The sequence below is a fragment of the Mus pahari genome, chromosome 1 (assembly GCF_900095145.1).
Source record: "Mus pahari chromosome 1, PAHARI_EIJ_v1.1, whole genome shotgun sequence".
Classification (NCBI taxonomy): domain Eukaryota; kingdom Metazoa; phylum Chordata; class Mammalia; order Rodentia; family Muridae; genus Mus; species Mus pahari.
The window spans coordinates 7,988,763-8,002,787 of NC_034590.1; the positions used below are offsets into that span (position 1 = coordinate 7,988,763).

At 52.7% G+C, this 14,025-nt stretch overlaps 1 protein-coding gene across 1 annotated transcript in view; it reads left to right on the forward strand.

Annotated features, from left to right (window-relative positions):
- Positions 1-12,649, forward strand: part of Pepd (peptidase D) — a 133,876-nt gene extending 121,227 nt beyond the window's left edge. The window contains exons 13-15 of the mRNA XM_021200673.2: positions 8,739-8,923; positions 11,698-11,889; positions 12,228-12,649. Coding sequence (XP_021056332.1) covers positions 8,739-8,923; positions 11,698-11,889; positions 12,228-12,365 — 515 coding nt within the window. The 3' untranslated portion in view covers positions 12,366-12,649. The remainder of the gene's footprint in view (positions 1-8,738; positions 8,924-11,697; positions 11,890-12,227) is intronic.
- Positions 12,650-14,025: the final 1,376 nt, after the last annotated feature.

Sequence of the window (14,025 nt, forward strand, 5' to 3'; positions counted from 1 at the left end):
AGTCCACTTGAGGAAAGTCCAAGCCAGGTTTGGAACCTGGCATCTGGTTGAACTCCAGAGGAGGCTCTAACCTCACTCAGAGGCCAACCCTGAGTCATGAAGCAACTCCTTGATACTGGTTTTTACCTGCATGTGGGGAAACAGCACTCTAAGATGTAAGCTGAATGGTAGGGTGTACCCAAGACCACCAAGCACAAGTTAGCCATCTGTTACAGTCACTGTCCCTGTGCCAGTAGTAGTATTCGGCCTGGTGTCCTCTCTTCATCCAACCAGCTTCCCCCCACTTCATTGTACGGCCGCCATTGTATGGTCTTTCCCATGCACCTTCATATAACCTACAGAACCCCCAGAAACTTTACCCCGTGGTATCTCACTACATGACCATTCTCTGTAGGGGAAACAGTGACAACAATTTTATAGCCTTCCTTCTGGGACCTCCTGATCCTAGTTCAAAAACTGGTCATGCTACCCAATGAGTCTGCCTTCCTTGCCAGCCCATAGTGTTGAGATGTAGGAGCGGGCACCCACAGCACTGAGCTACAACTCTGGCATGGCATTGGCTGTTTCAGCCTGCCTCACCTAGTAGCATCAGGGAGTCTGCCTTGTATATGCTCCTCAGACTGACGGGGAGCATTTAGGGCTATGTATGGCTCTGCTGGATTCTCACTTTGAACCCATCCTGTATATATCCTAAATACAGCTTTCATGTGCCAGTCCCCCCCGACCAGGCCCTCTAGGGACACATGGCTACTAGACACTACCTAAAAGTCTGTTTGCTGCAGCCATGCTCCATCTGGCCATGGGGCATTTTGCCCCATCTGTCTTGTTTGTACCTGGTGACTCACTCACACCACACCAGGCAGAGATGTCCCACTGAAGCATTGGCCTCTGCCATCTTTACCAGTAAACAGCAGGGTTAGGTCATTGGGTGGTCACAGGACCAAAGAGGTAGAATGGCCTGCCTGGCCATCCAGACCCACTTTCCTTCCACATGAGGCCCCTATGAGGGCTGAAAGTGAAAACGTGTGGTGCTAGCTCAAAGTATCGTGCTGCTCAAAGCCTGCTTCCCTGCTTGTACCTCATCTCAGAGAAGCAGCTTGCCCTATGACAGCCCAGACTTCCCTGGGTTGGGGGAACCCAGACATCTAACACATTGAGGCCCAAGGCACCCAGAATGCAAGACTCAGCCCCAGCCCAGGGGCATGCCGGTTGCAAGCTGGACTTTAGCCCTCTGGTTTCCTTGTACCCCAACTGGCAGGGTAGCTCCCCATCCTACTACAGAGTCCACTCTAAGGCAGGCTTTGCCAGCTCTGGTCCCAAGCATCCATACTCTTCTGAAGGGCCAGGGAGCTGGCTGCAGCCATGCAGCTCTTCTGTGATCTGGGGGTGGTGAGTGAAAGTTCTAGCTGCATCTGTGGTGGCCACGGGAGGCCTGAGAGCTGGACTTTCATAGTATCTCTAAGGACTCTGGTAGCCAGACCTGCATATCCTGTGGTGCCCTGATTTAAAGAAAGAAAGGAAAGCAAAGATGATCTTGCTCCCCAGGACTGTAAAAGCCCCAGGATGTGGCATGCTGTGGCCCCAGAACTTGGTGGTTCAGCATTTGGATAAATAGTCCCCTGTGGCCCCATTTCCCATTGTTGGAATGATTTACATTGTGATCTCAGGGCCCTGTTCAGCAGTGGAGGGACCTCAATAGCAGTCATTTTCAGAGGAGCCATGTTGAGAACAGCCCTTCAGAGCTCCCATCAGAGGCTAGGAACTGCAGGGATTTGTGGTGGAGGACAACACTGGAGCCAGGAGCCAACCCTACAGCTCCGCACCCTCACTCAGCATGCAGAACCAGAGCTTGACAGCTGGATGAGTTCAGGACAAAAATGTCAGTAAGCCCTAAAAGGAAGGCAAGGAAAATCTGGAAGCAGAGCCTTGTGAGGGGCAGCAGCAGTGCTGCCTGGCTCACCTGGGGTGCTGCAGGACATGGCAGATCAAAAAGCAACCATGTCTCTGCGGATCAGATAGGGCAGTGCTGTGGCCTTCACAGCCCCTTGACTCAGAACGAGAACCTGGGTTCTCATTTGTAGTAAGATCTATGAGCGAGCCCTGGAGGAACCTGGAGCTGGAGACTCTTTTTCAAACTATGTCCCCTTTAAAACTGAAGTCAAGTGACGGCTCCCTAAGGGGCCCTGAGCCTCCCACCTTTACACCACAGGCAAGCATTTTTGCTTGTTTTGCTCACTGTTTAAGTGATCAGTATTTCAGAGGTATCGTTTGGGCTGGGGAGGTGGGGTGGGATGTTATCTCCTATGATGTGGAACTACTGCCACTCCACCAAGGACTGGGCCATCCCCCCACTGAGGACCCTCACTGGACACAGTCCCTGGAATGAGCGCTGGGGTCTCTGCCATCCAGTGTCTGTGATGCCAACCTCAAGCTACTCTCTGCAGACAACGATGTCATTACACGGGTTGAGCTGGCAGTAGGTCTGTCACATCAGGTGGTATCTTCAAACCCCTGCAGGCAGCAGGGAAATGATGGGTTGAGCCAGCAAAGGCTGTTCCCACTAGTCAGAGCAGAGCCTGCTGTTGAACAGCCCCAAGGCAAACCTGAGCCCAGCCACCCTCATGGCATGGTGATAAAGCAGTGGTCACTACGGGAGCATGGAGCAGGCCCTTCAGACCCCACCTCCACACAGAAAGGAAGGGCACAGAATTGTCTGCCGTGTGCCACAGTAGAGGTTGGGGGAGGGGCTAGGCCTCCAGAGTGTGGACCCAAGGGGTGCAAATTGGAGAGAGGAATCCTGCTTTTCCACCCAGCAATGTGTCTCCATCTGTTAATCCAGGACCACCACGCTTCCATCCCTCTAAGCCGCTGAGTCTTGGCACGGCACTGGCCATCACCACCAGTTAGTAGCTTGGCCAGCTCAACCTACTCCAGTTGACCAGAAAGTGGCCTGGCTCACAAAGCCAGGCCCCACTTACACTCAAGAGAAGTCTGTGGCTGGATGCCTACACCCACTTGGTCACCTTTGCTCGCTCTGCAGACTACTTGGGCAGTCACCAGTCTTGATCATCCAGACTCGGCTCCTATGGACCACATGAAGCAGAGCCACATTAAGGACCCACTCTTGTCAGTGCTGGGCTAGTGTAGACACAGACCTGGCCTAGGGGAGCTCATGCTGGTGGCCTAAAGATTTCTTGTGGGAAGGTAGAACAGAGCTCCCAGCTGTTCCCACAGATTATGACACTCTGAGGGTCTACAAGGGCTAAGCCTAGACTTTTGTCTGGACACACAGTATAGGCCTGGCCTGCAGGGCTCAATGTCCTGTGTTCACAGAAAGCTGCTCAGCAGATGGGGACAGATCGCCTCACCATAGTGGTGAATTGGCAGTGGCTAAGTCAGCCCCCTGCCCATCTCAGTGGAATTGCCCCTGGTTTGTGGGTTCAGCTCCTGAGCCAAGACAAACGCCCTGCTGAGACTGCCCGGCTGCTTCCTGAGACCTTCCAAGGAAGAATAAATAAAGACAGGCAGGAAATCACACAACGACGCCCAGGGGAAAGGCAGGAACGAGAATGATCAGATCACACATGGACCAGCAGCTGCAGCCCCTGGGGATTGAAGAATGCAGGCCTTGGCTCCTTGTCCTGAGCCAGGAGGAGGAGCAGGCTCTGTCACTCAGAGAGTAAGGGTGGGGTGAGCTTCACTCCAGGAGGGCATGGAGAGTCTGCAGGAGTGTTGGCAGGGTGGGCAGGCCACTCCAGCACCTGGGAGAACACTGTTCATCCTGGCTGGGTAGAGTCCAAGTTCTAAATGACTCTGGTGTCTTAAGGGCCAGCAGCCCATGCTGCTGCAGTGCAGACTGTCATGAGCCACCATACCCAGCTGGGTCTGGAAGTTTCAATCCTTCTCTCAAGCACTGGAGCAGGCACTTCCTAGGACCCACCATTTCTCCTTATCCTGTGCAGTCACAATCTGCCCCACACCCCGCTTGAGCTGCTATTGGTAAAAGCTGCTATGGTCCTAAATGTGTGAACCGTGTGTGTGTGTGTGTGTGTGTGTGTGTGTGTGTGTGTGTGTGTATGCATGTGCAGATAGCATGAGGCTGAGAGGGATGTAGGTGATATGTGTGTGTGCACGTGCGCGTGCATGTGTAGATAGCATGAGGCTGAGAGGGATATAGGTGATGTGCAGGTGAAGCAGAGAGACACACAAGGCAGTGTCCACAACAGCTGACTCCATGTCTTCTGTTGACCAGTGTATGGGGAGAGGGGCTGGCTCCCTCCTACCTGGACAGGCAGGTAGGGCAACTGGCTAGATCTCCTGTTGTCCCTTGTCCTTAGAGATGGTGAGGAATATGGAGGTTATGTCATTAGTGGTACAAAGACCTCATGTTACTCTATGGTGCCTTTTGCAGGAGCCAGACCCAGAAGGGCCAGCTGAGGTCCATTGTCCACCACTCACACTGGTTGCGGGATGGAAGGCCTGCTCCCTGCTCTCTTTGCCTGGCTCCAAGCACTTGCATGTGTGCTCTTAGACTGTAGAGGCAAGAGCTTCAGGAAATATGCATACAACAGCTCCCAGCCCCGCCTCTGCTTCATCAGCAGCATCAAGGCGCCTGTAGCCTGGACACATGCTGCTTCCTGCCCCTCTGAAGGGTGAATGAGTCCCCAAGGTCCTGAAGTAGACACTGCAGGGTGGGCTGGGCTAGAGGCCCTGGGCCTGATGCCAGCTTGGCCTGCCATGCAGCTAGCTCACTGTAGCTCCCAGGGCCTGCCCTGAGACCTGGGCTTTATGCCTTTGCTCCCACACCCCACAGGCCTGGCTCCCACATCAACCATCCCGTGAGGGCCATTGTCCACATATGAAGTGAGCTCTTTGTCTGACCAAGTAGCCTGGGGGCAGGCGAGGGGGATCTGCTGCCTTCCTGGCTTGGCTTGGGAGCTTGTGACCCCCCAGGGCTGTCACACTCTGGGCAGGAAGCCTGGGGCTTTGATGGATGCTGCTGAAACTCTTAGAGGCTTCCCTGGCTCCAGCAGCAGCAGGCTCCAGGCCCATTGGAGTGCTAGTAAGAGAAGCCAGGTGGAGCAGGGGGCCAGCAGAAACCCATCCTGGAGCCTGGGCACAGAAACCATCACTTCTCTGAGCCCTCGTCATTATTAGGTCACGGTGTGGTGCTAACCTCTAGGGTACTCTTCCCACCCTGATGCTTTGATCTTAAGAGTGGGATGCAGGTCACTCAAGAACCCAGGAGTATGTACTTAGCAAGTGCCAGGCACAGAGCAAGGCTAGAACCTCACCCACCCAGGACCAGGCTTTGCTGCCCTGCTGGGCTGTCAAGAATTGGCTTTGGTAGGCCAGGAAGGGCCAATCAGAAGGGACTTCCTGGAGAAAGTCTCTCCACCAAGATGAGGAGTAGGAGCTTGAAGAGACATCTTAGCCACTGGGCCTGCGGGTGGGAAGCACACACAAAGATAGGTGAGACCCCAGGAGTAGCATGGCCCACCAGTCTCCCCATGCCTCTGAGCAATACCCAGGGATGAGATTTAGTGGCACTAATGCAATGGGGTAGGAGAGCAAGACAGCATTCCCCATCCATAAAGGGTCTGCTAGAATCCAGGGATGCCTCCCAGCTCAGGACCTGGGCCTTCAAGGTGTCTAGAGGCTGCAGAGGTGGAAGGAGCCCAGGAGTCGTTTGTGCCCAGTTGCAGTCTTGCCCGTGGAAGGCAACCTCACACACTTCAGGGGGCCCCACCCCAGCCACGGGTGTCATAACTACCACCCGTGCCAAATGCTGAGGCCAAGTCGCTGGAGGTTTAATCACTGTCACAACCTAACTACACACAGGCACAAAGCCCCCACTTACAGCCAAGAGAGCTGTGCAAGCAAGGAAGATGGAGGACCAGGGGCCCAGGCCCTATGTCTGGCAAGTGCCAACCCCCCCCCCCATACACACACACACACACACACACACTTAGGAGCCACCATGAAGCATGGGGTCTACCTGAAGCCCTTTCTCAGTTGAGGCTCAGCCAGGCTGGGAAGCAGACTATTTCCTCTCCTTCGGTGACTAAGAAAGGACCCCACTCGGGGAAAATGTTTTCTAGGCTCCCTGTTCTAGGCTAACTTGGGGCTGAGTGACCACAGCTCTAAATTTAGACACTTACAGAACCTGAACTCAGAGAATATGGACCTGAGGAGCACATGTTCTGCCAAGCCAAACCCTAGGGTATCACAGGGACACCACCGTCCTGGTGAGGATACACGAGAAGCAGCTAGGCAGATGCTATCAGGTAGTGTACAGCAGTGCTGGGTATGAGGGATGCCCTTCAGAGAGGCAACTTGGATGCTGGGACACCACTACCCACAAGGATAGCTTAACCAAGGCCAAGCTCCCATTGTAACATGTGCTTCTAGAGCAGAAAGGCAACCTGGTCTCTGAAGTCCTCCAGGAGTGGGGCCAGTGTGGAGGGCAGAACTGTCTAGGTCTGGCCACCTGGATCCTAAGAAAGAGCAGCAGCCAGAGGTGGCACAGATGTGACTCACATTTCTAGAGCACGATGGCCAGAGTGTTGAAACTAGGCTCTGGCTGGTCGTAAGTGACAGATCATTGATGGCGAGTACCCTGGAGACACAAGGCTGGAGCCAGCTTTGTGGCTCTTGGACAGAGGCAGCACCTGTGGCTCAGGGAATCGGGAAAGCTTGCCTAGGTCACAGCACAAATAACAGCTGGGGTTCCAGTTGCCAACCACTGGAGAAAGGCCTCATCCACAAGGGTGCAGTTATGTCCAGGAGGCCCCCAGATGTGAGGCAGCAGTAACCAGAAACACCCCCAGGGCTGCCTGGAAGCAGATTCTAGACCCTAGGAAGGCTGGTCTAGCCTCAGAGACAGACGAACATCTCCCACCTCTCAACATGTACAACTTGGGCCATGTGTTACATGGCACCCTATGAACTAGTCCCGCACCCTTACTGCCAGCCTTGCTGGGATCATCCCTCTGGCAAGGAAGGGAGCCCCTTACCAGGCTTCTATCAGCATTGGAGGCTCAGTAGTCTAAGTTTCCAGGCCTGGCCCTTTCCAGTTCAGGATCTGATAGAGCAGTGGTTCTCAACCTTCCTAATGTTGCAATCCTTTAATACAGTTCATGTCGTGGTAACCCCAGCCATAAAATTATTTTTGTTGCTAATTCATAACTAATTTTACTATCATGAATTTTAAATATCTGATATGCAGGGTGGTCTCAGGCAACCCCTGCTATAGAGTCTTCAACTACATAGGTTTCCCAGCCTTCCTCTCTTACAGCATTGATCATCAAGGTGTGGGGTAGTTGAGGGCACATCTGGTTCTCAGCCAGAGCAGGGCATGGCAGGGCCTTTGGGAGTTGAAGTTCTAGATACAAGGTTGAACTTGCCTGGGAGGTGCTGTAAGGGCTGTCTATGCTGTATACCCTCTGCACAGTGTACTGCTTTGACCTAAGCTCAGCCTTTGGGGTCAGAGCTGAAGACTTGCTGGGCCTAGGGTCTTTGTCTAGTGGTCTCCACAGCAGGCAGGGCAGCCCTGACACTGCCTGAGGCCCTACAGGGGCCTCCCTATTCATCCAAGCAGTGATGATTTCTGTCCTTAGCCACAGAGCCCATTTGGCCCTGGAAGCTATGTGCCTAGGTGTCTTAGGGTTTCTGTGGCTATGATGGAGCACCATGGCCAACTTGGAGAGAAAGGATTTATTTGGTTTATGTATAACAGTTTGTTGAGGGAAGCCAAGGCAGGAACCCAGAGGCACAGAACCCATGAAGGAGTGCTGCTTACTGGCTTGTTTCTTTTCTTTCCTTTTTTTAGAGATTTATGTATGTATATGTGAGTACACTGTAGCTAATAGTTGTGAGCCTTCATGTGGTTGTTGGGAAATTGAATTTTAGGACCTCTGCTTGCTCCAGTCAACCCTGCTTGCTCTGCTCAGTCCCTGCTCACTCCAGCCCAAAGATTTATTATTATTATTATACATAAGAACACTGACTTCAGACACACCAGAAGAGGGTATCAGATCTCATTATGGATGGTTGTGAGCCACCATGTGGTTGCTGGGATTTGAACTCAGGACCTTCAGAAGAACAGACAGTGCTCTTAACCTGCTGAGCCATCTTGGCAATCCTGTGGCTTGTTTCTTATGGAACCCAGAACCATAAGCCCAGAGATGGCCCCACGTACAGTGGTCTGGGCTCTCCCCCATTAATCACTAAGAAAGTGTCCTATAGGCATGCCCTACAGCCTGATCTTATGGAGGCATTTTCTTGATTGAGGTAACTGTAGCCTGTGGCATAAACTGGCCAGCACTGGAGGCTCCCCAGTGACCTTTGCCTCAGAAACATGGGGTAGGTTTGAATTTGATTAGTAGTCTGGGCTTAGACATCAAGGCCCACCAGAGGGAGAGGCCATGCCAGCTGTACCTTCACACAGAAACCTTTGTGCCCACAGCAGCTTCCAAACTTGAGTCAACCATTCTCGGGTATGCAGGGATTCCTTCTCCCAGGCCCTAGCCCTTTCCTGCCCCACCTCCAACAGCAAAGCCTCCTTTGAGCCTGAGCCACTCATGTCTGCTCTTGGGTAGACAGAACCAGACCCCTGGCTTTGAGGGACAGAAGCTTGATCCCACAGTATGATGATGCAGTCTCAGGGCCCTGAGTTTCAAAGGCAGCTTGGGCTATCTCACCCACCCCTGGCTTACCACAGCCTCCTTAAACCACAGGGGTCTGGTGGCCTGATATGCACCGGCTGGCTGACCGTATTCACCTGGAGGAACTGGCACGCATTGGCCTCCTGAGAGGCAGTGTGGATGCCATGCTCCAGGTCCACCTGGGAGCAGTATTCATGCCACATGGACTTGGCCACTTTCTGGGCCTAGATGTGCACGACGTGGGAGGCTACCCTGAGGTAAGTGTGCATGGTGGCCTCACTAAGCCTAGCCCTTACTAGAGTAATGTGGGTTTTGTTGGGGGGGGCAGGGGATTGCTGGGGATATAATGGAACAGGAGTGATGGGTCTCCCCATGATACACAGAATTGGGGTTCTGGACACTGCAGGGTGGTGGGTCAATGACCGACTATCCCAGTAGCTGCACAGGCCTCAGGCTTGGAGATGGGTGCCTCTCCCTACAAGGCCCCAAGACATAGGCTTTGTGGTAGCATCTGTGCAGAGTCCCCAAAAGATATAGAACTGAAGCCAGGTCTCATACCAATCCCCACATGTCCTTCACTTCAACTTACCTCTGCCTCAGAAGCTCAGCAGCAGGTCCCTTTCCTCCTCCCTAGCTGGCTCATCCTCTCCCTCCCCAGTCATTGGAAGGAGAGGAAGGCTTAAAGGGCATCTTCAAATGGGGCTTCCTCTCCCTCTCTTACTACCAGCTCTCAAAGGACCACCCAGTGGGTGCCTGAGGGCTCCTGAGAAGCCCTACTGGGCAGGTGGCTATAGCCCCTTAGGGCCTGTCCCCGCTGCCCAGCCTGGCCTGGTGCCTACCGTGCAGGGGGCTGATTGTGCAACTGGTGCACACCCTGGGGCCCACCAGCCCGTTAGCCAAGACTAGACCCAGCCTCTTGGCTGTGGGGTATTTTGAAAGCACTAAGAATGATTTGGGGGGAGGGGGGATTGCTCAAGAGAAGCATTATTATTCAATTATTTTTCTCAAGTGTAAACAGTTAAATTTGGAGAAACAAAATCAGTTTTAATTTCCTAATTTCTGTCCATCCTATTGTGTGCAGGGAGCCAAGAGCAGGCCCTTCCAGACATTGTTAGTTGAGGTTCCTTATTCATTAGTCGCCAAAGTCCTTTTTTTCCACCAAAGAAAATTGGCAGCAAACTGTTTTCATCTTTTCCAGTAAGCAGCCCTTTGTGCTTGGTCTATTCTTCTGACAGATAAACACTGTGGAAAAATATGGCTTTTCCTATAAAAGTCATTTGTTTTATTTCAGGCCTACAGACAGACACATCTGGGTCTCTTCTCAGAGTCCAGTACAAGTTAAGGCCTTAATGAGCCCTCTGCTCAGGCAGATGCAGGCATGGTCATCCCTAGCATAGCTGCCATCCCTGACCAAGAGGAGGGAACCCACCCTGTCCCCATCCTAGGCATGTAGTCACTTGAACTGGCTCACCATCCTCTTCTGCTCTCTGTTGGGGGCTAGCCTGTAATCCCCAACCCAGTAGACCCCAGGAGCAACAGCTCTAAGGGAGTGTTGGCTCAGACGGGTTTCCTGTAGCCCTCACTGCAAACTCTACAGTACGCCCTGATCGCAGCTGGAGTAATGGTCCTAAACTTCCCGAGTGGCAGGAAGCTGGTTCCCTACACACCCATGGAACCGAGTGGAATGGGCCTGTTAGGTGACAAAACACTTGCATAGCATGCCCAAAACCTGAGTTCCAGTGCCAAAACTAAAACCCCAACCAACCATGACCTGGGTCAGGCCTTGACCTTCAACAGGCTTTCACAGCCGTGGCTTACAGAGAAGGGACAAACACTTAGGATGTAGCATGAAGGAAAGGGACGGGAATGAGATGCCACAGAAAGTACAAACTCTCAGGGGCAGCTGGGAAATTCTGGAGCAAAAGCCTAGTACAGCACACAGGCAGGAAGCAGGCTCCTGCCCTTGACATGAGTACCTCTCTCTGAGCACACCGGAGGAGAGGCCTGGGACCTTCTGAGGAGCATTCTCCTCCCCCAGAGCCTTCAAGCTTGCTGGTCCAGAGGCAAGTGTTGTAAGGCTGATGATGGCACCAGCCAGGGCTCTTTCTTCCCAGAGCATGACCCACAAGAAGCATGGTGCTTTTACCACCACCTCTGTCCTGGCCTGCTCACACCAGGGCATAGTGGCCATCCCCGCCTCACGAAATCCCAGCCCAGCCCTCCTCACCGTGCCCAGCCTTGGAGGCTGAGCCAGCCTGTTTCTAGTTACCTTACGTGAACCACTAATTGAAGTCTGATGTTCTTGGCCCTCAAACAGTCAGAAATGACAGCTCCGTCTCCAGCAGCTGGGCGTCCTTGGAGGAGCCACAAGTAGGGCAGGGCAAACTCAGATCCTAACCAGAAAGCTTACTTGCTGCCCACTTGCTCAGAGGCCCTGTCCAGAGGCCAATGGGTGCCCCAGGGAGCTGGGGGAGGAGCCAGAGCCTCAGCAGAAAGCAATGATCACTAGTTCCTTCAATGGCTATAAGGCTGGGCTGTTTCCCAAGGCCCAGGTATAGGCTAGACACAAGCAGGTACTTACAGGCCAGTACTGGTGGTAACAGGCCCGTCCTGATGTCAAGCACCTGTCCCTTCCTCTAACGAAAAGGTTGACTTAGCCAAGACCAGCCATTTCCACTTGAGTTGCCTGGAAGAAAAGACAAGGAAGGCCCTGCAGGCCATGCAACCTCCTAAGAGCGTTTCTGGCTTCTGTGGTTTGGCGTCTGACCTGCAGAAGGTCTGGAGCAGCCAGACTTAGGCCCACCTGGCAGCTTGCCCTGCATGTGTGCATTAGCAATGTCCTTAAGCAGATCTGAGGGTAGCCAGAGTCAAAATGCCCAATGCAGAGGGCAGAAGGTTTGGGTGGCCCAGACCAACAGGGTTAGACTGCGCTGGAGCCAATCCTGTCTTGCCGCCTCTTAATGGGGCAGTGACCCTGGTAGCCAGCCCTGGGCCTATCAGTTGGGTCCCCCCACCTTTCCTCTCTCCACAGGGTGTAGAGCGCATCGATGAACCTGGCCTGCGAAGCCTGCGTACGGCAAGGCACCTGGAGCCGGGCATGGTGCTGACTGTGGAGCCAGGCATCTACTTCATTGACCACCTCTTGGACCAGGCCCTGGCAGACCCAGCCCAAGCCTGCTTCTTTAACCAAGAGGTCCTGCAGCGCTTTCGCAACTTTGGTGGGGTGAGTAGCTGGGAGCCCCACGTTCTTACCCCACAATGTCCACCACCCCACTGCTTGTCACTTGTACCACAGGAAAAGGTAGGACAGCCAGCCCCTATATGTGGGCTATCACCAAACAGGTGCTCATAGACAGGGATTCTCCTAAAAGCCCACCAGGCCCAGAGGCTCCATGTGAGCTTGTACTAAAAGCAACAGGCCTTGTCTTCCCCAGAGGCTTTGGGACCAATCTGTCTTGTCACAAAGACTAGTTCTATCCCTCAGAAAGCTTCTCCCAGGTGGCATGGTCAGGCTGGAGCAGGTTGGCATGGTTACCATGGCATCCTATCTGTCTGGCCCAGGTGCGGATCGAGGAAGACGTCGTCGTGACTGACAGTGGCATGGAGCTGCTGACATGTGTACCCCGGACTGTGGAGGAAATCGAAGCATGCATGGCAGGCTGCGACAAGGCCTCTGCGTCCTTCTCTGGCCAAAAGTAGAGCCAGCTGAGACACTCAGTGAGACCGGGCCCTGGCCTTGTAAGCTCTGTGATGTCAGCTGGCCCATGGCACCCCAATAGCAAGATCCTGGAGCTCACATTTGATCCTACCAAAACCACCGCTGCTGTTTCTGCAAGATCACATCCCTAACTTTGATTCTGCTTAAATGATAGGGACTTAAGAGTGCTGATTGAAGAAGGATCCTGTTCTTAAGTCATAACTCTATTTTTGTGCTCAGGGAAGATGCATTGGTATCTTCCCCCCCCCCCCAAAAAAAAAAAAAATCAACATGCAGAATGGAATTTGCAATAAAGGCTTTTCTAAAACTGGCCCTTTCTGCCCAGCTTCCTCTTCACTCCTTCACAGAGAGAGCATCGAACTGTAGCCCAGGATGATGGCTCACCAGTGTCAGCCTTGAGTCTGTTCCCAGGAACAGTACTGTTAGCACAGGCCCTGTGCCTTCTGCTTCTGCTTTAGACTGGCCTGGGAGAACCAGGGGAGTCCTCTGCACAAGCTTTCATTGAGCTCCAGGAATTCTGCCAAAGTTAGTGCAATACTGTCACCTGCTGTCAGTATTCCCATGCAGACAGGCACCAAAACCACTGGAGCATTTGATAAGAGGTTCTGGGACCTTGATTTCATTTTTATACTAGCAAAGACAGCTAGCACGTGTCAGCAGCACTGCCTAAGGCAGCAGCATGGCAAAGGAGGGCCTACTACCACCCCAATTCTATTAGCTATGCCCATGTGGACCACCTGTCCTCCTCTCTGCTTAACAGTGTGTCTGATGCTCCTAGCCCCACGGCTGGCTACTAAAGTTCTGACACAGTTCCAAGTTTCTCTCTCCAGCAGTGGCTCAGTAGGGCTCCCTCCCTAGTACCGGCTTGCCTGTTACCCCAGGACTTGGGAGGCTGGAGACTGAGGATCGGGAATCCAAGATCATCCTTGGCTACACAGTTTACCAGCCTGGGACACGAGACCCTATCTCAAAACAAAGGCAGTCTAGACTACACAGCAAGTTCCAGACCAGCTAGGACGACATAGAAAGATTGTTAACTCAATAAACAAACAGATGGACGGACGGACACATGGATTTAGAAAAAAGATGAAACTAATGGAAAAAACAAAAACCTGGTCCAAGCTAGAGACTTCAAGCAACCACTGAAGGGTTTATTTACTACAAATTGGCTTCTTCCTATGCTATGGCAATGACAAAAAAAGTGCTTATGATGTGGCCACATTAAAATAAAAGCCACCAAAAACCAAATGCCAATCTAAGTCCCAAAGCACCACTTATCTCATTTACTTCTTAAGTTTACAACACCCACTCTTAGGGTTCTTGCTGGTACAGATGGGTCCGTCCCTCAGCTGTCCACCAGAGACACAGCAGTCAGAGTAAACACAGGCTCGCTCTAGCCCATGTTCCTAAAGCTGTGCCCATGTCCTACAACCTCCACAGAAATTTGTATAGCTTCAAATATGGATTACAGACTCTTCCAGAAAGTTCTACAGTGATGAAGCGTTCCCCACACTCTAGAAGGACCCAGTATTAATTGAGCATCTATACTATGAGATATGCACACAATCTGACAGGAATGGTCTTGTACTAGACTCATTTAGACCAAGACTAAACCAAGAAAGGTCTGAAGTGAAAAGCAAG